General features: G+C 39.8%; 1 protein-coding gene across 1 annotated transcript in view; it reads left to right on the forward strand.

Annotated features, from left to right (window-relative positions):
* Nucleotides 1-26,331, forward strand: part of DNAH5 (dynein axonemal heavy chain 5) — a 308,983-nt gene that overhangs the window by 149,336 nt on the left and 133,316 nt on the right. Inside the window, exons 23-40 of the mRNA XM_077809166.1 lie at nucleotides 1,245-1,446; nucleotides 3,295-3,530; nucleotides 5,644-5,862; nucleotides 6,549-6,611; nucleotides 7,596-7,834; nucleotides 8,852-9,092; nucleotides 9,911-10,110; nucleotides 11,269-11,422; nucleotides 13,273-13,436; nucleotides 13,971-14,127; nucleotides 15,569-15,781; nucleotides 16,206-16,430; nucleotides 18,666-18,838; nucleotides 20,558-20,736; nucleotides 21,031-21,218; nucleotides 21,957-22,151; nucleotides 24,397-24,531; nucleotides 25,381-25,488. Of these exons, the coding sequence (XP_077665292.1) occupies nucleotides 1,245-1,446; nucleotides 3,295-3,530; nucleotides 5,644-5,862; nucleotides 6,549-6,611; nucleotides 7,596-7,834; nucleotides 8,852-9,092; nucleotides 9,911-10,110; nucleotides 11,269-11,422; nucleotides 13,273-13,436; nucleotides 13,971-14,127; nucleotides 15,569-15,781; nucleotides 16,206-16,430; nucleotides 18,666-18,838; nucleotides 20,558-20,736; nucleotides 21,031-21,218; nucleotides 21,957-22,151; nucleotides 24,397-24,531; nucleotides 25,381-25,488 (3,291 nt within the window). The remainder of the gene's footprint in view (nucleotides 1-1,244; nucleotides 1,447-3,294; nucleotides 3,531-5,643; nucleotides 5,863-6,548; nucleotides 6,612-7,595; nucleotides 7,835-8,851; nucleotides 9,093-9,910; nucleotides 10,111-11,268; nucleotides 11,423-13,272; nucleotides 13,437-13,970; nucleotides 14,128-15,568; nucleotides 15,782-16,205; nucleotides 16,431-18,665; nucleotides 18,839-20,557; nucleotides 20,737-21,030; nucleotides 21,219-21,956; nucleotides 22,152-24,396; nucleotides 24,532-25,380; nucleotides 25,489-26,331) is intronic.

Raw genomic sequence — 26,331 nt, forward strand, 5'->3', positions numbered from 1 at the left:
CGACCCAGAGACTGTATTGTTGTAGGGGCCACGAGTGTGTGCTGGGCCTACTCACAGCCACTGGCTTCTGAAGGTGCTCTGCAGCCTGGGAATGGTGATTTACCTTGCTCCACCTTGTATCTGCTCAGAACCCAGCTCATCATTTAGGGTTGGTAGCTGCATTAAAGATATGGCCAGAAATGTATACATTCATGAATGGAATGAAGGGCTCACATGAAACTGTGCATGTCACAGCACATCATCAATGTGCAAAAGGCCTAAACACTGTTCTGCCTAACTTAGAAGTGGACACTACTGCCGTCTGGATCAAATAGCAATATCCAGCACGTGACACTGGTAGAAATCCAGGATAGTGGTTATTTCCTCATAGGTGAGTAAATATATAAACCCCAAAGTAATGTTTATTTCTCATTATTCAGAAGTTTCCAAATGGAAGTGGGTTACTGGAGAGTGCCAAAGGCAATGTGAAAAAATAGATTGCAAACTAATTAGGCACACTTTTGTCTCCAAGCTCCTCTTGGCTATGGGAAGAGAGGGCGGAATAAGCACAGCAATGGGAATGGGACAGAATTCTATTCCCTGCTCAGACACTGACTCCATGTGTGAACCTGGGTCAATTCAATTTACTACTGTGCTTCAGTTTCTCCAGTTATAAAAACTCTCCCTGGCATGCTGAGGCCCAGCTGAATTGAGTTTATGTTCAGACAGCACTGTAAATATACAGTATATAAAAGTTAAGTATTAAGGCCAGTTTGACAATTATGGGGGATATATTGGCACACTCATCCTCAGTGGGAGTTTGAGAGGAGAAGGAGATGTTAAATAAAAGATAATCCAAGCAGAAGAGAAAATGCCTCTTCTATTTGAATTCTTGCCACAAGACCGACTAAGACATTGCACCTTTTAACCTAAAGGGACAATATTATTTTCACTGATTTGTAGTTGAGGTTGCATACCAGTCACTGAGGGGAGGTTTTAGTACTAAATGATCTAACAGGTACATGGTGACTTGTTCAGCCATATTCAGTATGTTTCATTGTTGTTTTTTGTATCTGAATAGATATTGCATTCTAGCAGGATTTGCTTAACTTAAATATTTCAACACCCTCCTGTTTGGTACTGAAATGCAGCTTACCCCACCATTTACTTCAACTGAACTTGAACCAGCATCTGAAACATCTGAGAAATTACTTGTTCGCAACTGCTCACTGAGAAACTTCCTTTGACCTTGTAATTTATTCCAGGAGGTTCTTACAGCTCTGGAGCGTTTCAAATGTTATGACCACATCTGGCAAAGGAAGAAGGAGGAAACCATCAATAAGTTCATAACAGGAAACCCTTTACTCTCTGAATTTGAGTCCCAGATCCTCCATTTCAGAGACTTGGAGCTGGAGATAAACTCAGAACCTGAATACATCTGTGTGGGAGTTATGGCACTATATACTGGTACAGTGGTCAGCTCAAGCATTTTGTAGAACAAATGTTATACTTTCTCACTCTGACCTTTTATCATTAATGCATATTGCAACAATTGAGACTATTGCCTTAAAATTCACTTTTTAAATTCTCCCCATGATTATACCTCTGAGACCCATAAAAAGATTCTGTTGAGGGACAGTATCTTAAGCTTATAGCCAGGTTTCTGTGATAAGATCTACTTTTACCCTTCATGCTTAGATCTGAAGCATGAATTATCTGTGTCAAAATGTTACTACTGTTTGGAAGGAGTCACATGCATTTACTTATATTTAGAGTCAATTCATGAAATTGTTTCAAAGTTATTGTGCGGGGGGGAGGGGAAGCTACTTGGTATGCTCAGAACTCTTTGGGGGCATGGCTACAAGGGGTGGGTATAGTTGCCCTACTAGAGGGAGACACTGTTGCAGAGGATAAAGTGGAGTGTGGGTGTGTGAAGTAATCACACTAGTCAGTATGTGGACGGAACCAAGACTCAGCTGGTATGCCTTTCCCCTTCCTGCACGTTCCCTGCCCACCTGTGCAGCATGGGGACTAATGGCCCTGCAGAGGGAGGGAAGAGCCTCATTCTGTGATCCACAAAACAGGTAACATGCTCATGGGAATAAGAGGGCTCCCTGCATAGGCACATATGACAGGTCAAAATAATAAATGTCACACTTTGCATAGGTAATAGAAGGACCTACAAGCAATATCCTATATTAAAGAGGATAATTTAAACTAATCCTATACATTGTCACTAATACATATTCATCATTGAAGCCAGAGAAGTTTCATGTCCTTGATTTAGATCTTGCTTTGAAAGGTTTTACTCCAGCATAGCAGAAATAAGCACTGGGACCTTAATTTTCCCCATTGAGATTGGAAACTTGTGCCCATTAAATCAAATGCCAAAGCTCCTACAAGTTAAATGAGTAGTTTTGGTATCATTTGTTTTTTAAAGACTTCACTTAACACCCCCCTCCCCGAATTATTCTAAAATGATTTAAATGATAACTGTCCCATCATGTTTTTATTTAACCTGATAGTTCAGTGAATAAAGTTGGAGTGAGGACAACTAAACTGATGAACAAGATAATACATGTGTAGTGTGAGTCCTCACAATTGTGTAAAATAGAAATTAATTAAAGAGTCAAATTATGGCTCCTTCTGTGTGAATTCACAGCCGGGGAAGGGTCCATCCAAAGCATTCCAATACAGGAATCAGTCATCTTTCAGCTGCACCCTGGTTGGGGTGGCACTTGAGCTATGAACAGTATTATGTACCCCAAAAAGGGTGATGGATGGGTTCTATGCGTGGTTTTTCCCTCACCATATGCACACTTCTACCTGGAGGCTAGAACTAAGGGAGTGGACTTACAGAGGGGCTGAGCATTGGTATAGCAGCACTTGTGAAAATAGGACCCTGAAATGCTTGTAGAGGTACAGCCCTTGCCACTCTTCAGCATGCTCCCTCCAGCATCTCTGAAGACATTACATAAACTGCCTTCTATAAGCGTATTGGCTCCAACCACTGAAGCTCAGTGGCTCAAGGACCCTTGTCCAGCATCCTTATGGCACTGAGAGGCAAAAACAGGTCCTCAGCAATTAAATTGTTTTAAGATTAAATTGAAATGACCATTCTGACAAAATTTACATTGCTTTTTGCCAAATCTCTTAACTCCATAAACACGAGAATAAAACACATATGTAACAGTCATCTGAAAACAAAATCAATGTTTATATTTGAAAAAGTACTGACAATTTAACACGAGGCTTGTGTGTATAAAGCCTGTGTTTGGGGAAATTATCTAAAATGACTTGTTGTCTGTTTTCTAGCTGACCTGAAGCTAGCACTGGCTGCAGAAACCAAGGCTTGGATGATTGAGTTGGGGCGTCACTGTAACAAGAAATACAGAAGAGAGATGGAAAACATTTTCACATTTGTGGAGGAAATCGGCAAGAAACTGAATCGACAAATTAAGGATTTGGATGACATAAGAATAGCTATGACTGCATTAAAAGAGATTAGAGAGCAACAAATCCCCATAGACTTCCAAGTGGTACCAATTGAGGTAATCAAAAGGGGATAAGTGTGTGTTTACTTCTGGTGTGTATAGAACACTGTCTTGCAGTGTAAATTTTGAAAATGTGGTGAGAATATCTATCTAGCTAGCTATCTTAGTGCTAATATGAGCTAATTAGTTAAATAATAAAATGAGTCTGGTCCTGAAAGTCCTTCATGTTCAGAACTCCCATTAGGGCAAATGTAAACTCAATGAGCCAAGAGGCAGGACGTAGGCATGACTTGCCATAGCAGCAGAGAGAAATGGAGAGGCTCAGGCAAGTGGAATTCTCAAATGAGAATTACTAAGGCAGTTGACAAGAAGGCTGTTGCCCTTGTGTGCTGCAGAGGCCAAAGCGTATGGAGACACAAAGGAGGTGACTGTTAGATGAATAACCAGAGATCTTTGGAGTCTGGTAGAACAAGTTCAAGCAGGCTTAAACGTAAACTGTATAGGGAGGGTATCCTGCAGATCTAAGTCAAGAAGGAAGACAGAGGTTGAGTTTTGCCTGAGGATGTACATCTTACTGAGGACAAGTACTTGATAAAGAAAAGTGTTCCTGACTCTTGGGAGAATCACAGGTTCTCCTGATCAAGACAGAAGATTCAAAGAATATGCTGTAATTTTAAAGAAAATACCCATTTCCTATTTGAATGTTTCACCATTAAAGCATGACCTTATCCCAGTGCAGTTTTGTACAGTGTGGCTTATTGATGGCTACACCTCAAATAGAAGCTTCTGGCTTAAATTCCCAATCAGCAACCAACTATTTTGTGCTTCTGTTGTGCCTGCCTTTTGAATTCTTAGCTCTTTAGTTTAGCCTAGTGCATATTTTCTACTTACCAGAGATACTAGCAAGTCTACTCTTTCAGCTTGGATATATAAGGGGTACATTTGCTGACGAAATGCTTGATTAGGACAACTGTTTTTTAATGTCAGTTTTCTCTAGAATAAACTTCAGCAATTTCTGAAGTGCAGCTTATAGCTGTAATTAAGGAAATAATGTGCTAATGTGCTCCAAATATGAGTTGTGGACTGAAAATATTGAGTTTCATACATGATACTTTCAGTATCCCTGGAAGCTAGAAAGCATTCATGCGTTTGTTAGAGGTGCAAATAACAGACATATCTGTTGATTCACATACCAGTTTTTGGCTAGCTTTGTATCTTGGCATACTCTTCCTTAGGAAAGCTCATATCAAGATTGATTTTTAGTCCATTATTTGGTCTAAATAAAATGTTTTTCTTGGCTGTCATTAGTACAGTACAGTTCCAGTTCCTCTTTCACCCATATTTTTGTTCAGACCAAACAGTTACCCAAAGTTCTTAAAGTTCTAGAATGAAAATATATTAGACCAATTTAATTGGTTTCTGATTACTTTGCTAGTTGTTGCAATGTAGTATATCAAAACAAAGCATCCGTGGTACATATGAAAATTCAGGTACTCAGAGACCACAATACTGGAATCTATAGATGTGGGAGGGGCAGAGTTGGGGGAACAGGTAATAAAGCAGCTAATATACTTAATTGTCAATTCATACACCTAAGATCTCTGGTAAACCTTGGCTGTGCTGGATTCCCACTGCTCTCAGTGGTACATGTCTGATATTAGATTTAAGCATGTATGCAAAAGAAGATCTGTTCAAGAGTGTTGCTTATTTTATTGTAAAATGTTTAGCTATTTCTCTCTTCCATGTATTACCGGTGGTAGTGCTGAACATAGTCATTATTGTGGGTCAGTTCTGAAGCATAGCTTTAATTTAATTCTTCTTACCCTTATCACAATGAAAATGAATTTGTAGGTTACATAGGCTCTTGTCATTATAACCAGAAAATAATTTTAGAGCAACAGGTTGAAACACAAACAAACATCCATCAGATCCAGGAGTCGAATGCTATGAAGAGGAAAAACAGTAGTTTTAATTTCTGTGTGATCATGGATTCCTGAATTTGTTGTTTATGCACAACTATATTAGCACAGCCTTCCTGCTTCTCTAAAAGGCCCTCTGGCACTGTCTTCAGTCTCCCACATTTAAAATCTTGAGGATTTATATATGTATTTGCATAGAATGTAGCATGTTCTGTACATGGTGAATATAGATGCAACCATTGTTTTGACAGGAATCCTATGCAATGTTAAACAAATATGAGTTGCTGGTGGCAAAGGAAGAGATGGAGAAGGTGGACACCCTGCGCTATCTCTGGGAGAAGCTTCTGGTCCAGGCAAATGAAGTGCAGAATGAGCTAGTAGCTCTGCAGCCTAACTTCAGGGGAGAACTAATTAGCACTGTGGGGATATTTACTGAAGATTGTCATCAGTACTATGCAGACTACGACAAGGTATTAATCTGTGGAGTGTTTCAAAAGAAAGAAACTTAAAAAAAAAAAAAAAAGCATGTAAGTTCTCTGTGTGACCCTTGTAAACCATGTGGTTTTCAACTTCATTGCAAAGGGGGCTGTGATCATGAAGCATGAGAGTCAGTTAACTTTTTTTCTGGAGCACGTGGTAGGGGTTGTGATTTTTCAGCAAGGGGAGCTGGGGTCAAATGGGGATGATAGTTCAATGTTACGGAGGCCTGCTCAATACAAGCCGATTGAATAGTGCTTATACTCCAGTGAGTGGGAGGTTTGTCTGGCATGTAGGAGGGTGGAAGCTCCTTGCACCCTCCCAATTTCACTGTTGCAAAGAAGACAGGCAGAGTCGGTCTCCAGTAAACCAGCTCACTAGCATCTGTTCTCTCACCAGTAGAAGGGGATAGTGATGGGTACTTCTTAAAGGTCCTTCCCAACTCATTAAGTATGAAAAGTACTTGAATCCCCTTCTGTCACCCTTAGTTGTGCCAAGCACCTTTCCCTATGAATCGACATGCTGATCTCTCTGGTACTACTAGATGTGAGTCAGGGTGGCAAAACTCAGTAGTAAAAACTATTAATGAAGTTAACACTTGAACAGAGAGTGAAATCATATGTGCCAAATGCTTTATTTTTAACATTGGTGAACAGCATCTTTAACTTTCTTCTTCCAGAATGGACCAATGGCGGTTGGTCTTGAGCCTCAGGAAGCCAGTGACAGGCTTATCATGTTCCAGGTATTCATTCCCAATTAAAAGACTTAATTAAAATGTCATGTAAGTAGCAAAAACATTTCAGTCAGTCAGAATTTAGCAGAATACTTAAATAAATTCCACAAGGCTATATAGTCCACTTAATTTGGCTACTGGGGCTGAAGTTTGTTGAAATTTTTTCAACATTAGCTAGCAAAGAATAATAAAAAATTGAATAGCAAAAATGGGTAACATGCATCTTACATACAGAATTTGTATAATAAAACATAATTACTAAGTGCAGGTGTCCTGATTGGAGTCTAATTGTGCTGAGCATACACTTTGATATATCTGCATCTTTGGTCTCACTTTTTAATGCTCACTCCACATCACCAGGCTTTTGCCAAATCTTCCCACTTCTTTATATTATGCAACCCTCCCCCAAACATATATACTCTTCGCTACCCTTCTGATAAAATGCTTCCACATGCCTTGGCTAGTTTCCACTCTCATTATAGCAGTTTTCTCTATTTGGCCCCTGCTTCTCATGTTGCTCCCTCAGGTACAGCCAGAGTTCACATGCAAAATGTGGTCTGAGTTGCTAGGAAGGAAAACCTGACTTCCCTATTCAAATCCCTCACTTGAGGATTTGCACTTCAGACCTGAATCCTAGCTTTCAAGGCCTGCAAACCTCACCTATGCCTTTATTTCTTCTCTTCCATATCATAACCAACCTTTCTCACTCTGTGCCACCAAAGACTAGTTTCTTCAACCCACCCCACTATTCCAGAAACAACCTTCTAGCCTACCATGTAGGCTACCCCACTCGCTTCTTCCATGAGGACTTCCAACACAGGCTCTAGTGAGTGTCCCATTTTTATTTAAACATAACTTTCTAACCATCCTTTGCATCACCTTGTGTCTCTTGTCTGCCTTTTTAGATGATAGATACCTGTGAGCAGGGGCTCTGTTTTCTCTTGTAGAGCTCTGAGCATAATACTAGCATTTGCATCTATATATTTTTATTAGAACCGATTTGACAGCCTCCATCGAAAATACATGACCTACACTGGTGGGGAAGAGCTTTTTGGTTTGCCTGTTACCCAGTATCCTCAGCTACTTGAGATAAAGAAGCAGCTGACCCTGCTACAGAAACTTTACAGCCTGTACAACAATGTTATTGACACAGTCAATGGCTACTACGATATCCTCTGGTCAGAAGTTAACATTGTGAAAATAAATAATGAACTTTTGGAGTTTCAGAACAGGTGAGAAAGTGTTGAAGTGTGTACAGATGGTTAAGCTGGGTGTTTTTACTTGTTGAATAATGGTAGGGATTGCCTTTTACTCATTATACTTAGATAAGCATGTTCTTGCTCTTTAAAATGTAGTTGAAATCTTCCACTCTTCTCTTTTTACTGTCTTCACCAAAGAGGGAGTAGTTTGCCAATTGAGAGTTAAAGGATTCTTGTTCCTTGGGAATTTTTTCCAAGTAACAAATAATTTCCCTGTGTCTAGAGGGCAAATTTGGAATTGATCATTACTTTTCTCTAGTTGAAAGATGGTTACATTTTTCTGAAATACAAATGGAATAATTTAACTTAACTTTCCACTGCAGAGGACCCCTTCAGTAACCTATGGGGTTGCTGCTGTGTAACCCAATACTTTTCCTATCTAACAGGGGCTGATATACATGTACAGAATTGAAGCTCTTGTCAAACAGGGAATTGAGTGAGTTCAAGACTCAAACCTGAGTATCCTGCACATCCAGGCAGAATACTGCCACTAAGTACCCCATAATCAATAGTATTGGTCAAAAGTTTGGGGAAGGAGAATGTTTGAGAAAATTTAAACTCTTTACCATTTTTGAAATTTGGCAAATGTTGATTGAAAAATAAAAATAACTTAAAAGGAATTCCAGAGTTGTATGTGGCGAAGAAATATTACTGGGATAATAGTTGTTATAATGTAGTAAAGTGGCTCATAGATGGAGTAAGAGACCATGCGAATGCTCATTGTAAGGGTAGTACGATTGTTCAGCTGAACTCCTTAGAACAGGTGTGTAGTCTTCCCTGATCTGCAGCCAATGAAATAGGCTGATGGGGAAAAATATAGGTTCTCCTAAAGCACATGTACAATTACTAAATTCAGGGAACTTAAACTAAACTCTGCTTTAACTTCAGAACTGTGTTGTGCCATTGCTGTTGCTTTGTTCCCTTAGCTAATTCAGTAACATAAAGGAACTTCTGAAATGCTTCAAAAAAGTTAACATTGTATACATGCAGGTGTCGCAAACTTCCTCGCGCTTTAAAGGAATGGCAGGCATTTTTGGATCTAAAGAAGACAGTCGATGATTTCAATGAGTGCTGCCCTTTGCTTGAGCTTATGTCAAATAAGGCCATGATGGCTCGGCACTGGAAGAGGATTACAGATCTCACTGAACACGGCTTTGAGGTGGAAAGTGAGACCTTCAAATTGAGGAATATCATGGAAGCACCTCTGCTGAAATATAAAGAGGAAATAGAGGTATTAGTTAGAATGGCACAGAAATGAGCAGTTAACACTTTTCAAGGCATTGTAATATCCTTAGTGTGACCTTTTTCATAGTAGTTAAATAGAAGAAATCCTTTGAAGATACATCCTTCAAAAAGAAAAGGAGTACTTGTGGCACTTGTGGTACTTCAGTAACTCTCACATACTCAAAACCACACTGAGGTATCCTTTCCAAATACTCAGCCCAATTCCTGAGGTTTCCCTTGAATTTCTTTTATGAAGTAACAAAGCCTTAACATAGCCTGTGCTTCAAAACAGACATCAATCCTGCAAAGACTTAAAGATTGTAGTGGGACCCAGCACAGGAGTTAAAATTTGTACAGGTGACTTGCTTTGCATTAATGAGGCTTTGAAAGATCATTACTGAGCTGGCCATCCTGTCCCTACCACTAGTAGGGTGGTGGTGAAAGATGATCTTGAGGAACTGTAGATAGGTAGATATCTTTTGTATAGCCACTCAGCCTTTTGTATCCTTAAACTGGAGTTAAACAGCTGGTCTGGCTGCCAGGAATGAGCAGAGTAGCTCTCTACCTTCTCATGTAACTCATCTGTAGAAGGATTGCAGTATCAAAGTTCCTGCCTCTTTCAGGTGTGTTAATTTTAAGATGAATATGAATAAAGAGGTTTCCATTATTTTTGCACATGAAAAGTATATCAGTAATCTTTACACTTACTGATTTATGTTAACTGTCTAGCCTAGCGAATGCTATGGAGAGAGAGAATAGTAGAATAGGGATGCTTGAGGCTGAGCTGAAAGAGCTTCTCTTACTAACTGGCTATTTATTTACTAGGATATTTGCATCAGCGCGGTGAAGGAGAGAGACATTGAGCAGAAGCTGAAACAGGTGATTGCTGAGTGGGACAACAAAACTTTCACCTTCGCCAACTTTAAAACTCGTGGTGAGCTGCTCTTGAGAGGAGACAGCACTTCAGAAACGATTGCTAGCATGGAGGATAGCTTGATGGTTCTGGGCTCTCTCTTGAGCAACAGGTAACAGAGAGGGGATTTATTATTAGCAAAAGACTTTGGCTTGTTAGATAAAGTTGCCCCTTCCAACATAAAAGGAAAAATAAGAAAATAAATACAGAAATACCACTAGTATATTAGTGCTAAACATGAAGGCCCCATCCTGAAAGCTGCCCTACACAGGTGGTCAGCTTTGCCCTTGCAGAGTCATATTGATCTCTGCAGGGCTCCATGTAGGTATAAACACACACCCATGGTACAGGATCAGAATCTAAAGGATTAACAATTCTTTTAATCTGTGCATGACCCCCTGACTTCCTGGGAACCTAATTGCATGGACTGAGGACCATATATGGTTCCAAGAACTTCTCATGTATAAACATCTGTACAGTTTACAGGTCACAACTAATCCATGTTAAGTTGCAGGTGTGCTTAGACTATAAAATGCTATCTCAATGATGTGTGTTAATTTTAAAATTTGAAAGGATAGGGTTCATTGTAGATCTTTGTATAAAGAGAATTGGCTGTTTTCTTTGGATGGAAAACTTGTTTTCTTGTAAATCAGTCTGGATTTCTATATTTTATGACAACTCAACAATATAATGCGAAAAATGATGTAAGAGTCAGGGGAATCTTGGATGACTGGTTGCTAAGGACCTATCAATTAAGTGAGATTGTGGCTAGATGTTGGTGGCAATCTTGGGGTTTCTGACACTTTTTAATCTATAATGTAATTAGAGATCACACTAATTGCAGATCACTTCCTTATACCACAGATAGTTGTAATAACTTTCATTATGTAAGCTGCTATAGGTAAAAAAAAAAAAAGTAAAATCATTGTTGACCCTTCAATATCCCTAGAGTAGTTCACATTGCCTATATTTATGTATTCAGGGTTCTTGAAAGATTCTGGATCAAGTCCTGCTTTCCTTACTCATTTTAACATTCCCATTGGAGTCCAGGGATGAGCAGGAATTGACCCTGGAAAAAATGGTGTATAGAAGACCTTAAGTCAGTGTCGCATATTATGATATGGGTAGTGGTGGTAGTGAGTGCTGTCCAATTTACACAAGGCATTCATTTTCCTCACTTAGAATGTCATGTGCTTGATAAGGCCAAAACATGCTTTAAAAATCATAGTTTTCTTTTCTAATTGCAGCAACTTTATGCATTTTTTTTCAGGTACAACACCCCATTCAAGGCGCAGATCCAAAAATGGGTACACTACCTTTCCAACACAACAGACATAATTGAGAACTGGATGACAGTGCAGAATTTGTGGATTTATTTGGAGGCTGTTTTTGTGGGCGGAGACATTGCGAAGCAGCTTCCAAAGGTTTTTGAATAGCTACTTTCTTTTAAATCTACTTTCTAAATACACAACTGAATTAGTTTAAAAATGACTCAGGCATTTTCTATAACTGTAGGTTTCAGCATTCCTGCTTTGCCATCTTCCTACCCTCAGGCCTTTTAAAAATGTGAGCAGAAGGGTAGGGTTTGTGGAGAGAACAGTGTGTAAAGCTGAAATCCATTTTTAAAAAGTACTAGATAGGGGTTTTGAACTATGTTGTGATAATCTTTACTCAGGATCTTAAAATGATTGATATTTGTACTGGTTTTGTTGAAATAAAGGCATACACAAAACCGAATATTAACTTCTTTGAGAAACAAATTTTGGGCCTCACATCTGGTACAAGTATCAGAGGGGTAGTCGTGTTAGTCTGGATCTGTAAAAGTGGCAAAGAGTCCTGTGGCACCTTATAGACTAATAGACGTATAGGAGCATAAGCTTTCGTGGGTGAATACCCACTTTGTCAGATGCCACAGGACTCTTTGCCACATCTGGTACAGTTTACATTGACATGAATTGGGCCCTTGATTACTAGCTTCCTCTCATCATAGATATCTGCCATATTGTCCTTATTGTGGACAACTAGTAAAGTGATAGTTTATATTTATTAATATTGAAAAGAGTGCATGATTATCTGTCTATTGAAAGTAATATTTTTATTTACTTTTTTGATTCATCTTAAGTGTTACTACAATCAAAATTCACTTTTTGTTTGTACAACTTGTACCACATGTTGCATATTCAAGTTAATTCCAAGTGCAAATCCAATAATTAGGAGCACAGACAATTGCACTTGAACAAACAATTTCATTGTCCTGATACAAAACAAATGTAACTTTAGCAGTTGCTTCATAAACTTCAGCACAGTAGTTAAAGCAGCCATTGATGAAGTCATATAAAAATAGCAAATGATCAAAGTGTGTGTGTGTGTATGTATATGTGTGTGTGTATATATATATATATATATATATATATATATATATATATATATATATATATATATATATATATATAAATATATAATGTGTTGTATATCCTTTATCATTTAAAAACAGTATATTCTTAATGTGAAATCAGATTGGATAAAGAATCCATATACCGTCTAAGCTTCTCACTGTTAATTTGTGAGTGAAACTTATCTGAGATGTATTTGCCTGTGGAATAGTCTAAGTCCCATTGTTGGGTTCATACTAAAACTAGACTGAGTATACATGGAGTGTACAATCGAGAACATTACTGTACTGGTAGGGTGGTAAACTAAATTAGATGACCCAGTAGGTTTTTTCATGTCTAGACTGTTATTTAGTCACTAATATTTGTTACAGGTGTCCACTCATCTTTCAAACTAAGAAAGGCATACAGTTCTGGTGGGAGTCTTAACATTTCTCCTAGTTTCTTTAATGTTAAAATTAACATTATTTTTTGGAAAGTAATATAAATCTGGGGTACTCTATTTAAACATGGTTTCAGAGTAGCAGCCATGTTAGTCTGTATTTGCAAAAAGAAAAGGAGTACTTGTGGCTCCTTTTCTTTTTATTTAAACATGATGGATCTTAATGCTGGCAACTGAGCAGTCCTGCTTCCTACCTTGAGGAAGGGTGAGGAGGGAAGGGAAATGGGTTCAGTGCCAGACTTGGAAACGAAATGTAAAAGCTTTGACAGAGAATACCTAACTTGTATTACACCTAGCAAAGTTGACATTCTGTGGGGATAGTTGACAAAATCTGAGTAGTCTGAACATTAGTTTTAGCAGCATTCATGAATTCAGAATTATTCTATCTGAATTGAGGATTTCAGTTATGTAGATGACCTGCTTTCCCCTCCTTTCCCCATAGGAAGCCAAGCGTTTCTCTAATATAGATAAATCATGGGTGAAGATCATGACGCGAGCCCATGAGATGCCAAATGTGGTCCAATGCTGTGTTGGAGATGAAACCATGGGGCAGCTTCTGCCACACTTGTTAGAACAGCTTGAAATTTGTCAGAAGTCACTTACAGGGTAAGACTGTTAATAGGGTACAATTCCAAGAAAATGGTGATAAATAGCACAACCACGGGACTAGACAAGAGAATAATTCTTTCAGTGCTTTTCTCTTGCATTGGGCCCAGGGGTGCAGGCTTATTTTCTGTGCATCCATGTAAGGTGAGGGTGCAGGTTAGTCCATAACTTAATTTTGAAGTAAAGGAAGCCTGACATGGAGTTCATTAGCAACACTTTCAACAAATGCATCCAACTTCAGCAAGCTAGAACTGCACTCTTAAATTTTAATTACTATTCTGATTGATCTGTAACCTCCACTGGCTTTGTGCAATGAGATAATCTGTAATTCCAAATGGTAGCATCAAAGCAAAATCTTAACCCATCGGGGCACAGTGGTTCTGAACTGCTATTATTACCACTGATGAAAACTGCATTAATGTGTTGTGTTGGGAAAATTTGGTCTCCCATCACCAAAGGGATAAGATGAAGCTCACCTTATGAAGGCAGTGCTGAATAAATTACCACCATGAGGCTTGTTTCTTTTAAACTCAGGTACCTTGAGAAAAAACGACTTTCCTTTCCTCGGTTCTTCTTTGTGTCGGACCCTGCTCTCTTGGAGATACTTGGCCAGGCATCAGACTCTCACACTATACAGGCTCACCTGCTGAATGTCTTTGACAACATTAAAACTGTCAGGTTCCATGAAAAGGTGGGCACTGCTCTAATCTTGCCACACTAGTATTGCAGATTGGCAAGCAATGCACAGAGTTTCTTAAATGAAAAGTTATACAGGTAAATGGGCCATCCGCCAGATCCACAAGGGATCTTGAGTTCCCTAGTGCTAATTAGACTTTTTCCTCAGGGGTCTTGGGTTCCGAATCTTCACTCACATGACAAATTAATTGTGTGTAGAGTGAGGATGATAGTTCAGAAATTTGCACCTATATTTTGGCTTAGGAACATGACATCATGTTAGCAGTTTTAAACACTGACACTTTCTGTTGCCACAAGTATGTGCCCTGTGTGTATATATCATTTTTTTGGTTAGAAATAATTTTCTCCCTGTCTAGGTTATCCCCACCCAGAGTATCACTTGCAAAACTTAAAACCAGTCACTTTCCAGTTGACCTTTGAATCCCAGGTGTTTGAGTTAGAAAACAGGCAAAACAAGAATGGCTGTCTGGTATTTTTTATGAAGACAGACCTGTAAAGGCCAAGTGTTTAATATCTGTGACAGTTGGCTACTGGGATTTTAGGTTATTTCCCATCTCCTCCCTATTCCAAACAAAGCACACTTTTCCACTCAAGGTAAATAGTATCATCAGTTCACTAGTTACATTCTAGGGAGGTTTTTACTGGTATTGGCATGTTCCTAGAGCAGTCCTGGTGGTTATGGGAATCCTGGGACTGCAAATATGTCCACCTGTAGGGGTATACAATGCAAGAAGTCTTTTTACATTCTGATTTCACCCTTAACAAATCTACTGGGGGTAGGGGAGCAGTGAGAAACTGAGCCTTTAGGTTTTTGGTGGGGAGACTTACAAAAATGACTACAAATTTCATAAGCACAAGTCCTGTTGCTTTGTGTACTGAAGACCTTCAGGAGCTTTAAAAAACCCCTTTTGTAGATTAAGTATAATCTTGAGGTTAAGGCACTGAATTAATACTCAGATGCTGATTTGGCTTCTGACACTGCAAGTAACTGTCTATGTGACTTTGGACAAGTTCCTTAATCACTCAGTTCCTCAGCATCCCACTCTTGGTCTGTTTTTCAGTTTAAGACTTCAAGCATAGTGAGTGCCTCTGTATAGTGCCTAGATCATTTGGCGTCTCTAGGCACTAACATGAAAATAGAAGTAAAATTTAACAAGTGAGATCATCTTACAGCCTGTTATTCATTTGAAAGTTTACTTCAGTTATTGCTAAAACACTGTTAGAGGAAACCCTGATTCTGAATAAGCCTTACCAGGATCAGTAGTGATTAATTTGTTACTGTAGCTCATTTCTTTTGGCAGGTACAACCTGACCTGTTCAATAAATTACCAGGATTAAAAATAGTTAATTGTGTTGTGGAGATGTTGGAGAAATGACCAGTTCGTAGCAATAATGTTCTGTATATTTTTAACAATATTTTTTTTTGTTTCAACTAGATATATGATCGCATTCTGTCAATTTGTTCTCGAGAGGGTGAGACAATTCAGTTGGATAAACCTGTAATGGCTGAGGGTAACGTGGAAGTCTGGCTCAATTCTCTCTTAAAGGAATCCCAGTCCTCATTACATATTGTCATTCGCCAGGCAGCCATGGATATCCAGGAAACTGGATTCCAGTTGATTGAATTTCTTTCTTCTTTCCCAGCACAGGTGAGCTTATTAAAATGGGTGCGGAGCTAATAAATAAAGCTAAATAAATAAAGCTAATCAAATGATTTGTAAAGCATTTTGAGATCTACTAATAAACAGTGCTATAATAGTGCAACTATTTTAGTGGGATTAGGAGAAAATATGTTTGAGTGAACCTTGATTAAAAAATGTTGTCCTCAAATGTGTGCAGCTCCTGTTGATTTTTCAAAAGGCATCACATTTGTACACCAAATAGATCTAGACTTGGGATATAAAGTATTTACTCAAGGTAGTTTTACTTCTCTGATGAAGGCATGAGTTACACCTTTTAATAAATTTTGAAGTATTTTAATTTTGAGTAATTTATTAAGTATTAATAGAAAAGCATATTTATGTATGCTAACTGAAAAAACTTCACAGAGCATACTGTTTGTTTTTTCATAAGGTTGGGTTATTGGGGATCCAAATGATTTGGACAAGAGACTCAGAAGAGGCATTGACTAACGCCAGATATGATAAAAAAATAATGCAGAAGACAAACCAATCTTTCTTAGACTTGCTGAACACTCTGATAGACATGACAACCAAAGAGCTCAGTCCAGTGGAGCGAATTAAATATGAGACACTAATCACTATCCACGTGCACCAGAGGGACATCTTTGATGATCTGGTAAGCATTCAGTTTAGCTTCGTGTGCTATCACAGTATTATATTTAAACATGGCTCTATAGTTGCTGAATATGCCCTTTCAAATATGAAAATGATATGTATACCTACATCTAGCGATTGAGTCTCCATTTCATTCCCGTGATGTTTGGTGTTGGGATACTGTGGGGAAGCTTGCACTACTGCAGCCCAGGTTATAGTTGATCCATGGACAAAGTAAGGGTTTAGTTACTTCAGAGGCAGTAAAATAATTTGGAAACTGTAAAAACTAATCAGGCTACTAGACTTCAGGATTGTAAGAAAAAATATTGGCAGACGACAGATGACTTCTACTACTTGGTCTTGTTAGAAAAATAGGCCTTGCTTTTACAATTGCTGATGTGAGGGTTTGAGTTCATTTCCACTGATAAAATTTCAGGGTTGGGACAAGATTAAACACAGCTAATTTGAATTGATGGAAAGAGACCAAGTTACAACTCCAAGTGTGTGTCAATTCAAGATCAATACCTGTGGTGAATGGTCAACCCTGGGATAATTTTTTACCAAATTCTATATAAATTCTGCAAGTGTTCTAATACATTTCTGAGTGCAATTCTGACTGTGTTCTGTGGATTATCAACTGAGATTCCAAGAATAAACTGAATGGAGCTAGCATAAACTTCATAAATGATGGGAAGAGGACGGAAACTGATGTCAAATTCACAGCACTAAACCTAAAACAAAGGGCCTAAACTCATTGACTAACACACTTACATCCACGTAGTCACTTCACGCTGCCAGAGCAGCCTAATCAGAGGAGATGGTGGGGGAAGGCTTAGTATAAATTACAGCTCAGGCCAAAAAGTATCCACTGACTTTAGTAATAAATGAAGCATTTTTTTACTACGTGGTGCTTCTACGCAAAATATTGTTGTGTGACTTTGTTCTTTCTTTCTTGGTGAGGTAGCACAAGCAGGCAGTGGAATGATGACACAGGCACAAGCTAAGTAACAACAGAACATAATGAGAACAAAGGCAATTCCCCTCCTGATGCTTGTTCTCACAAAACCCTTCCACTTTTCCACAGGCAGGAAACACCTCCTCCTCTGACCTTTCAGGGTTACTTCCCCTTAGGGAGGAAGCACATCCTTTAGGGGCTCTCTGGATGTGCCACACACACAAATCCAGCCAACCCTCGTAATTCTGAGATGTATGCATATCTCTACAATATAGATAATAGTTCTGTCGAAATATCAGCTCATGTTGGTTGTAAGATTAATAAATTGCACCTCTCATCTGCTGCATCCATGGTAATCCAGAATGAGACAGATATTGTAAAAGGAAAACAAAACTGCTTGTTCTGGAAAGAAACCTGGAGATTTTTTTTTTTTCAAACCTTCAGGAGATCATGAGAGAACTTGCCAACTGTACATAAGTTACCACCCAAAGTGGGCTCAGATTTTCAAAGTCTGAAGACACCTTCAGGGGCTTATATTACTCTGTTGCTTTTGGGGATCTTGAGAAAGAAGGATGTGGCTACCCTTTCCTCTCCCCTTTAGCCAGTCAAGACCCACCTTTCTCTACTTCCACCATCCTTTCCTATTTAGGAATAAAAATAAGTACATTTTAGATAAGGGATAGTTTGGGAGAGAATCCCCCAAAAGTCTCATCTTTACATGACAGCTTTCCTTTTTTAATCACTTCTCTGTTACCATTTTTACTGTATCTGAACGCTGTAGCACCCACATGCAAAAAACTCTTGTTCTAAGTCCTACCTCATTTCTTGAAATTCTTCTCTATTCCCTCCCTCTTTTTGATCTGGTGGCATTTTACATGCTCTTTGCATAGGTGTGAGCCTCCAAGCTGGAAGGCAGTAGAGAGTCAGGTTCTTAGATTCCTAAAAATCATATAATCAAATGGTAGCTGGACTGAATGAGTCCTCCATCTTTCCAAGACAGAATTCCATGCTGTTTAGCTGTGTTTAGGTCTTTTGGAAAATATCATAAAGTCGGGTTCTAATGACTTTATATGGTCACTAGATTCCATGATGCCACTCCAAAAAACTTTGGCCAAAAATTCTGCCCCCATTACACAGCAAGTGTGTGTAATGTTGCTAGCTGCTGCAGTTCACTGCTGACTGGACTGAATTTCTAGTGGTGCTCTAATCTGGCTCTTGGAGATCTAACATAATGTGGTATATAAATGCAAAATGCCTATTTTAATCAGTTAGCTCTATTGAGGATTTTTTTTATTTTCCTAGTGCCGTATGCACGTCAAGAGCCCTACAGACTTTGAGTGGTTGAAACAATGTAGATTTTACTTCAAAGAAGACTCTGACAAGATGATGATTAACATCACTGATGTGGGTTTTACCTACCAGAATGAATTCTTAGGCTGTACTGACAGGCTTGTCATAACTCCTCTCACTGACCGGTAACAAAGTTTGATTACTTACCCAATGTTTATCATTTTTGGCTTCTCACCACAAGGATTGTCTCAAAGTTTTGCTCATTTGGGGCCAAATTCTGTTCTGATTTATGTCCTGTTCAGTCTTACATTCAGTGGGTTTGCATGACCTGAGAATCAAAGCATAATTTTTGTTCTTTACAATATGTAATAACGTTCAGAAATTCATGATTACTTCTATATGCTGTGTTAGTCTTTATGTTGGCTGATATGTGACATAAAACAGCTATGTTATTTAGAGGAAAGTTAACATAAGTAATATAGTTTGAAAAAAAAATAATTGAGTTAAATTCCACATGAAAATGCCCATGAATGCTGATCAGATTTAGCCACAAACTTAAGTTCTTATTGTGCAATAAAATCTGAGAGCTGAAGTCAGTGTGGATCTGCTTGGAAGTAGGGGCTCCACCTGCATGATTGTGATGACAGGATGAACCTTGATGAACCCAAAATAACCAAAAAATAGAGAAGTTCATATTGCTATCTCGAGCATCTGTAAGTACTTCATCTGACCTTGTTATAGGGCCAATTTCATTGAATCTGAATTTGCATCAGATCACATCATAGACCAGGGATGGACAAACTTTTTGGCCTGAGGGTCACATCTGCGTGGGGAAATTGTATGCAGGGCCATGAATGTAGGGCTGGGGCAGGGGGTTGGGGTGTGGGAGGGAGTGCGGGGTGTGGGAGGGGGTGTGGTGCACAAGAAGGGGCTCAGGGCAAGAGGTTGGGGTGCAAGAGGGCTGCAGCAGGGGGCTCAGGGCAGGGGGTTGGGGTGCAGGAGAGGTTCGGGGTGCGGGCTCCGGGTCAACGCCGCTTACCTGGAGCAGCTCCGGGGTGGCAGCGGGGCTAAGGCAGACTCCCTGCCTGCTCTGGCTCTGCGCCACTCCTGGAAGTGGCCAGCATGTCCGTTTGTGGCTCCTAGGAGTGGGGTGGGGCAGGAGGCTCTGCCACATGCTGCCCTCCCTGTGGGTACCACCCCCGAAGCTGCCATTGGCCACAGTTCCCTGTTCCCGGCCAATGGGAGCTGCAAGGGGCAGTGCCTGCAGGTGAGGACAGCGCATGGAGCCCTCTGGCCTCCCTCCCCCAGGAGCCACCGGGACATGGCTTCCGGGAGTGCCACTGGGCTGGGAAACCCGTGGGCCAGATTGAAAGCCCTGATGGGCTGGATCCAGCCTGCAGGCGGTAGTTTGCCCTGTCATAGGCTCATAAGAGTGAAAGATGGACCTCTCACTGTCCTAGAGGTGAATACAGGATTTTGCTTCACTGTACATATTACCTACTTTGTGAGCCACTCCAGCTAAAGTAATTTGAGCAATTAAACTAGGTAAAATTGTTGAAGCTGGTGTTCTTGGGCTGTTGTCTATTCCTTCCTCATGAGCTTCCACTTACCAACAGACATCCCCCTGAGCCTTCTCTCCAACTGTGCACAGGCTGAGGTGATAAGGTGGATCTGAAATGGCCAGTAAAAAGCACCAAAGACTGCTGATGTGGAGTATTTCTCCTCAAATAAATTGGAGGATCTCTCTCCCACAGCAGAAATGCTAATGAAGCTTGTTAACTGAGGGCTTTCCTTGTGCTGGAACTTGGCTTCAAATCACACTGATGCATTTTTCAATTAGGCCATCAAGCAGACATGGGTACCTGAACAATGCAGATACCTAATAACAGTCTGTTTCCATGTAGATGTTACATCACCTTGGCCCAGGCCCTGAGAATGAACATGGGTGGAGCACCTGCTGGACCTGCAGGGACAGGCAAAACTGAAACTACTAAAGATATGGGGAGATGCCTTGGTAAATATGTAGTGGTCTTCAACTGTTCAGACCAGATGGATTTCAGAGGACTAGGAAGAATCTTCAAAGGTGAGAATTCCCATACTTAGAAGTCCCAAACTGAGACACCCCTTTGTAAAAAAAATCTAGTACATACTCAACCATTATGGTCTACCGTTTACATTAGCAGTCAGTATTCTACAATAAGTTTTTCTCATGTAGACCAGCTTCAAAGACAAGATAAAGGTTCCTGTATTAATAGTAGTTTTCCTATTAATAGGATATGGCTCAACAGAAACCTTTCTGACTAGGTTTTGTGGTGACTTTTTTAAAAGGAAATTTGAGCTTTCCATTAGACTGTTCAGAGGTTTCTTTCTGTTCAAGGTCTTGCTCAGTCTGGCTCCTGGGGCTGCTTTGATGAATTTAACCGTATCGACTTACCTGTATTATCAGTAGCTGCACAGCAAATTGCAATTGTGTTAACATGTAAGAAGGAGCGTAAAAAGAACTTTCTATTTACTGATGGAGATAATGTGGAAATGAACCCTGAATTTGGAATATTTCTTACTATGGTAGGTACTCTGAGGGGGTATGAGATTTCAGTGATAATACCACAGTGTCACTGCTTACAATTTGGTACTTTTACTGTATTTACTAACTTCCCCCGCCCCCGGTGCTGAAATCACTAGTCTCCTAAAACTAATTTCCTGCCTGAGAAGTAATCCTTGTTATAAAGCTGATTTACAGGGTTGAGTTTCAATTATTCCAGATCAAATGTGCACATTTCACGGGTAAACCTATTTCTACTAGTAACTACCCATTCAGACTCAACCTGGGATTTGAATGTCAACTAGTGATATTTATTCTTGTGACCTATAATCTGTGTGTTGCCAGCCAAATTATACCCTCTGATATCTGTGCGATAAGATTACCTTTAACAGGTTGGCAGAAGTGTAGCTGATTAAAACTGGGTAAATAATTCTGATGCACAAGAATAAATAAAATCCAGCTCTTACCTGTTTAACTGTGTTAGCTATGCAATGCTAAAGGGAATAAGAAGTACTAAGACTAAGTAGTCAGTAATCATACATGACTCCATATGTGCATTTTCAGTCATGTCTGTGGGTACTTCAGAGTGCAAACATGTATTAAAGCCAAACTCTGGTAGTACATCAAAAATCCTGTGTAGAGTTTGTCACAAATACTTTAATAATAGTTAATATTTTGGTCTAACTTCTGTAGAATTATCTTTGCTTATTTATCTTGTTACATTTAATGAAGTCAACTACAAACTCTTTCCTCATAATCAGAACCCAGGATATGCTGGGCGACAAGAGTTGCCTGAAAACTTGAAGATAAACTTCCGTTTAGTGGCCATGATGGTTCCTGATCGTCAGATAATAATTCGTGTCAAGCTGGCTAGCTGTGGATTCATAGATAACATTGTACTGGCAAGGAAATTCTTCACTCTGTACAAGCTGTGTGAGGAGCAGCTATCTAAGCAGGTGAAGCTGCCAGAAAACTACCTCTCAAAAGATTTTTAATCTAATGTTTAAGACTGGAGAGTCACAGAGCAGAGAAGTGGGGCTAATCGGTGTTCATCAACACAAACAAAACCCAATTTTGTTGGTGTTGGTGCTCTGTTTTCCATGAGGTTCTACCTTCTATTCTGAGTTTACTGCTTTCTGTGCAAAGATGTGATACTGAGCCATGCCCCATTTACGATTCAAATGTGGCTCTAATGAGCAGAGGCAGATTAAGACTAATTGGGGTTTATATGTTCGCAAATGCTTGCTCTGTAAAGCAATAGTTCAAGGATCTAGTTTATTTTATGCTTCCTAATTTAGTGTTGTATGTTCAGGAATTCTTCTTTTAAGAAGTGCCCACCATGTATCGAAGGATGCCTTTTTAAAAATAAAAGTAAACTCAATCAGGCCATGCTTTCCCCAAAAAGGTCCCAAAACAAACAAAAGCACCTCCTGCAAAAGTGTTCAAGGCACTCATGCCTCTATCCTTCAAATGCTACCTCACTGATTTTGTACTCCATGGGGATCCCAGAAAACACTGGCCTCCTCTCCATGTAGATAGCAAACTTGTGTGAAGTAAGGGTCCTTCTTCAGGTCTCATGGATCCTACCTTAAAGCACTTCTGTAGATGAACTGTGAAGGGGACTCTATATAGTCTCCCTTCCCCGCAGAACACTGGAAGGGTTTTGGTAGCTGGCCTTGACCAAAGACCTCATGGCATCCTCATGGAGGAACTTTTGCCACCTAAATCATGGAGAAAAAACACTTAATTTACTCATTGTGGTTCATACTGTGCGTAGCGAAGCGAGACTCGCCAGTGCAGCACCTCCTGCTGGTTGTCCTGGGAATTAGCTCTTCAGCCTCTAGAGCACCCTTTGCTGGTCTCGTCTGCCCTAGGCCCTGTGTCCCTCCCAGACCCTGATACCCCTTATCCTAGGGTTCTGCCCCCTGCAGTACCCCCATGCGCTGGGTCTCCCCTCCCAGGGGAACCCCCAACCCTCTACACCTGCCTTGCATCAGTGGCTACTGCCAGTTATCATCTAGCCCCCTCTCACTGGGGCAAACTGCAGTCTGTAAAGGCCGCTCATCATCGGCAAGGGGGGTTTGGACCAGCTGCCTCTGCCTAACCCCAGATTGTACCTCTGCAGCCCCAGTACCTTCTTCAGGCCTTGCACAAGGCCTGCAGCCTGGGGAGTTACCAGGCTGGAGCTCCCTAGTGTCTCTTGCCTTTCCTCATCACTACTCTACCTCAGGTACCCTTCTCTCCCAGGCAGCCAGGTCCTTCTCTCTCCAGAGCTAGAGAGAGACTGACCCAGCTCCTCCCTGAACACTTATAACAAGGCCAGGTGTGGCCTGATTGGGGCGTGGCCCCCGCTGTGGCTGCTTCCCCAGTCAGCCTAGCCTTTTCTCTAGGAGCAGGGTAACTGCCCTACTATGCTGTACATCTTTGCCATGAATGAGTTTTTAAATACCGAGTGAAATTGTTCCCTGACTTGCATCCTGAACAAATCCGATTGTTTGCTTACTAGCATATGTACATGAGGTGGATGTCTTTTTAATTTATGTTCATCAATCAAATATGGGTAATGGGAGAGTGACCTTTTTGGTACCTAAATGGACCGGTCTCCTAGCCCACAACAGTGGTGTAAACTAATAGAAATACTACTACTCTTAATTTCAAAATGGTCAAACTAAACAGGAATCTTGGCCTTCATTACCATTAAGTGAAAGTGTACTTTTAATATAAAAGAACAAGACAAAGAAAATACATAACTTTACCCCTCCACTGAGGTGTCCTATGAATACTATTACTGCTACAGTACTTCAGGTTCTGACCGAGTATCTATTGCTGTTTAAACTTAGTTTGCTACTGCCATGAACCTTAACCCTTCTACATGGCACTCATGCTCTAAGAGAGCAAGAAAAACAGCCTCTTGGGAGATTCATTTGATAAAATTTAGCACTTAAATTGAGCTTCTCATTCATAGATCTGTGCTTTACAGAGGTGGGTAAATATCATAATCCCCATTTAACAGATGGGCAAACTGCAACACAGAGGTGAGGTAACTTGTGCAAGACCACGCAGTCAAAAGGCAATCTGTATGTTGGATGTCAGGTGGATTTATACAGTAGAGGTCCCCCCAGCTTTGTTACATTTGCTGTGAATCTTTTTTTTTTAAGAAAGGTGGATTGTTTAATTTTTCAAACTTATCACACCTCTTAGGTGCATTATGACTTTGGTTTGAGGAATATATTGTCAGTGCTGCGTACGCTGGGGGCAGCAAAAAGAGCAAACCCCACTGATACAGAATCTACTATTGTCATGCGTGTTCTGAGAGATATGAACCTTTCTAAATTGGTAAGTCATGTAGCTCTAAATGTTGTATAATTGTCTTTAAGTCAAACATCTAACTTTCTTATTTGATAAACCAATGTATAAGCTGACAGTCAAGAGGGCCGCTTTAAGATTGGATGTGGCTCTGTGTGATCTGGTTATTCAGATACCTTTCTGAGCAGTGGCGTAGAAATGCTGCATCCTCTTGTTGGCATCATTCAGGGTTTTGCCTTGGCTCTTCTGCCTTTGTAGGCAATCTCCTCATTCCCATGGTTTCAGCTACTGCTTCTAGGAATGGTACCCAGCTATGCTTCTCCACACTTGAGTTGTAGTCTTCTGTCCAGTTCTTAACTCAAACTGGTTGTGGTGCCATATTGAGGTCCAACCACTATTTCAAAAGCAAAGTGTTCAAAACGGAATAATTTTGATTTCCTTCTAATTTCTCTCCATCATTTCCTTACTCTGTCGCTGACAAACTGTATTACAATTACCATGCCACAGACTTGCACCCTTGTGTTAATTGTCTGCTTCCCTGTGTCTATCCAGATTCTAGTAAAGGCCTATCAGTCATTTATAATATCACTACAATCTGTACTTTTATATATGACTAAAATCATAGGGCATGTTTTGGTTTTCTGTTAACAGTAATTTATGGCCATTAGGCCTACTTGCAATTTCACTTCTTCCGTCTCCAGTATATCTGGATTCTTCTCTCTGCATCATCCCACACACCTGGAAATCTAATTGGATTACTTCTGTCTTTTCAGGGATTTCTAGGCCCATGGTATAGTGCAGAGTTTGACCTTAAAGCACCATTGGTTATGCTAGATTGCATTTGTCGTATTTTCCTCATGGTTTTCTAATTTTTGTTAGATTGATGAAGATGAACCCTTGTTCTTGAGTCTGATTGAAGACCTGTTTCCAAGTATACAGCTTGACAAAGCAGGCTATCCAGAACTAGAAGCCGCCATCAACAAACAGGTAATAATGCATCTTTTGATGCATGGTATTTTCCCAGCTTGACAAAAGGAGCAGGAGAACGTGGTTGTGTGCAGAGTATAAACAAAGTAATACATTAGTATAATCAAACCCTTTTGAAAATGAATAAATTCCATACAGGAAGAATAAGTTTACTGAGTGAAAATAAATATTGGATAGTAACATGCTAGTGAATCTATAGTAATGTCACTTAAATTCATGAATGCTAATTTCAATGACCTATAAAGTAACTCTTCGGAGGCTGACATTTGTCATTCTTGTTCTCAGCCCAGAAGTGAATTGCTGTGGAAAGTTAGTTAAAAAATAAAACACCTGAGTATGTAAAGAATATTTTTCTCCAGCGGACATTTTCAGATGTTTCACCTCTCTCAGATAACTCAAAACCCTCACACTTGTCATATATGCAGTCATCAATAAGAACTTTCCTGAGTAGTATAAATCCAAATGAATAGGCATGTTGAATTTGGGCCCAATGCTGTAACTAGTCCTCAGCTTCTTTTCTCAGCTGTTATTTGTCAAAACTTCCTGACTATCCATCTAAAATACTACATTCTGCATGAGAAGTACATTTTTTTACCAATTTAAATACTTAGCTATCCTCACCTAGTTATATTTGATACATGCATATGAGAGTATAAAGGTCATTTGGGCCCTCCCATAATACGCAAACAAGAGAGCATTCAGTGAAATAAACACATGCTGTTCATACAGTGGGTAAGGGGAACTATTTCACAATGTGTAATAAAACTTGTGAAACAGAAAATCATCAGATTTTCAGGGCAAAAACTAACCACAAGCTCATGTCAAAGGGAAAATGCCCTTCCT

The sequence above is a fragment of the Eretmochelys imbricata genome, chromosome 2 (assembly GCF_965152235.1).
Source record: "Eretmochelys imbricata isolate rEreImb1 chromosome 2, rEreImb1.hap1, whole genome shotgun sequence".
Lineage (NCBI taxonomy): Eukaryota > Metazoa > Chordata > Testudines > Cheloniidae > Eretmochelys > Eretmochelys imbricata.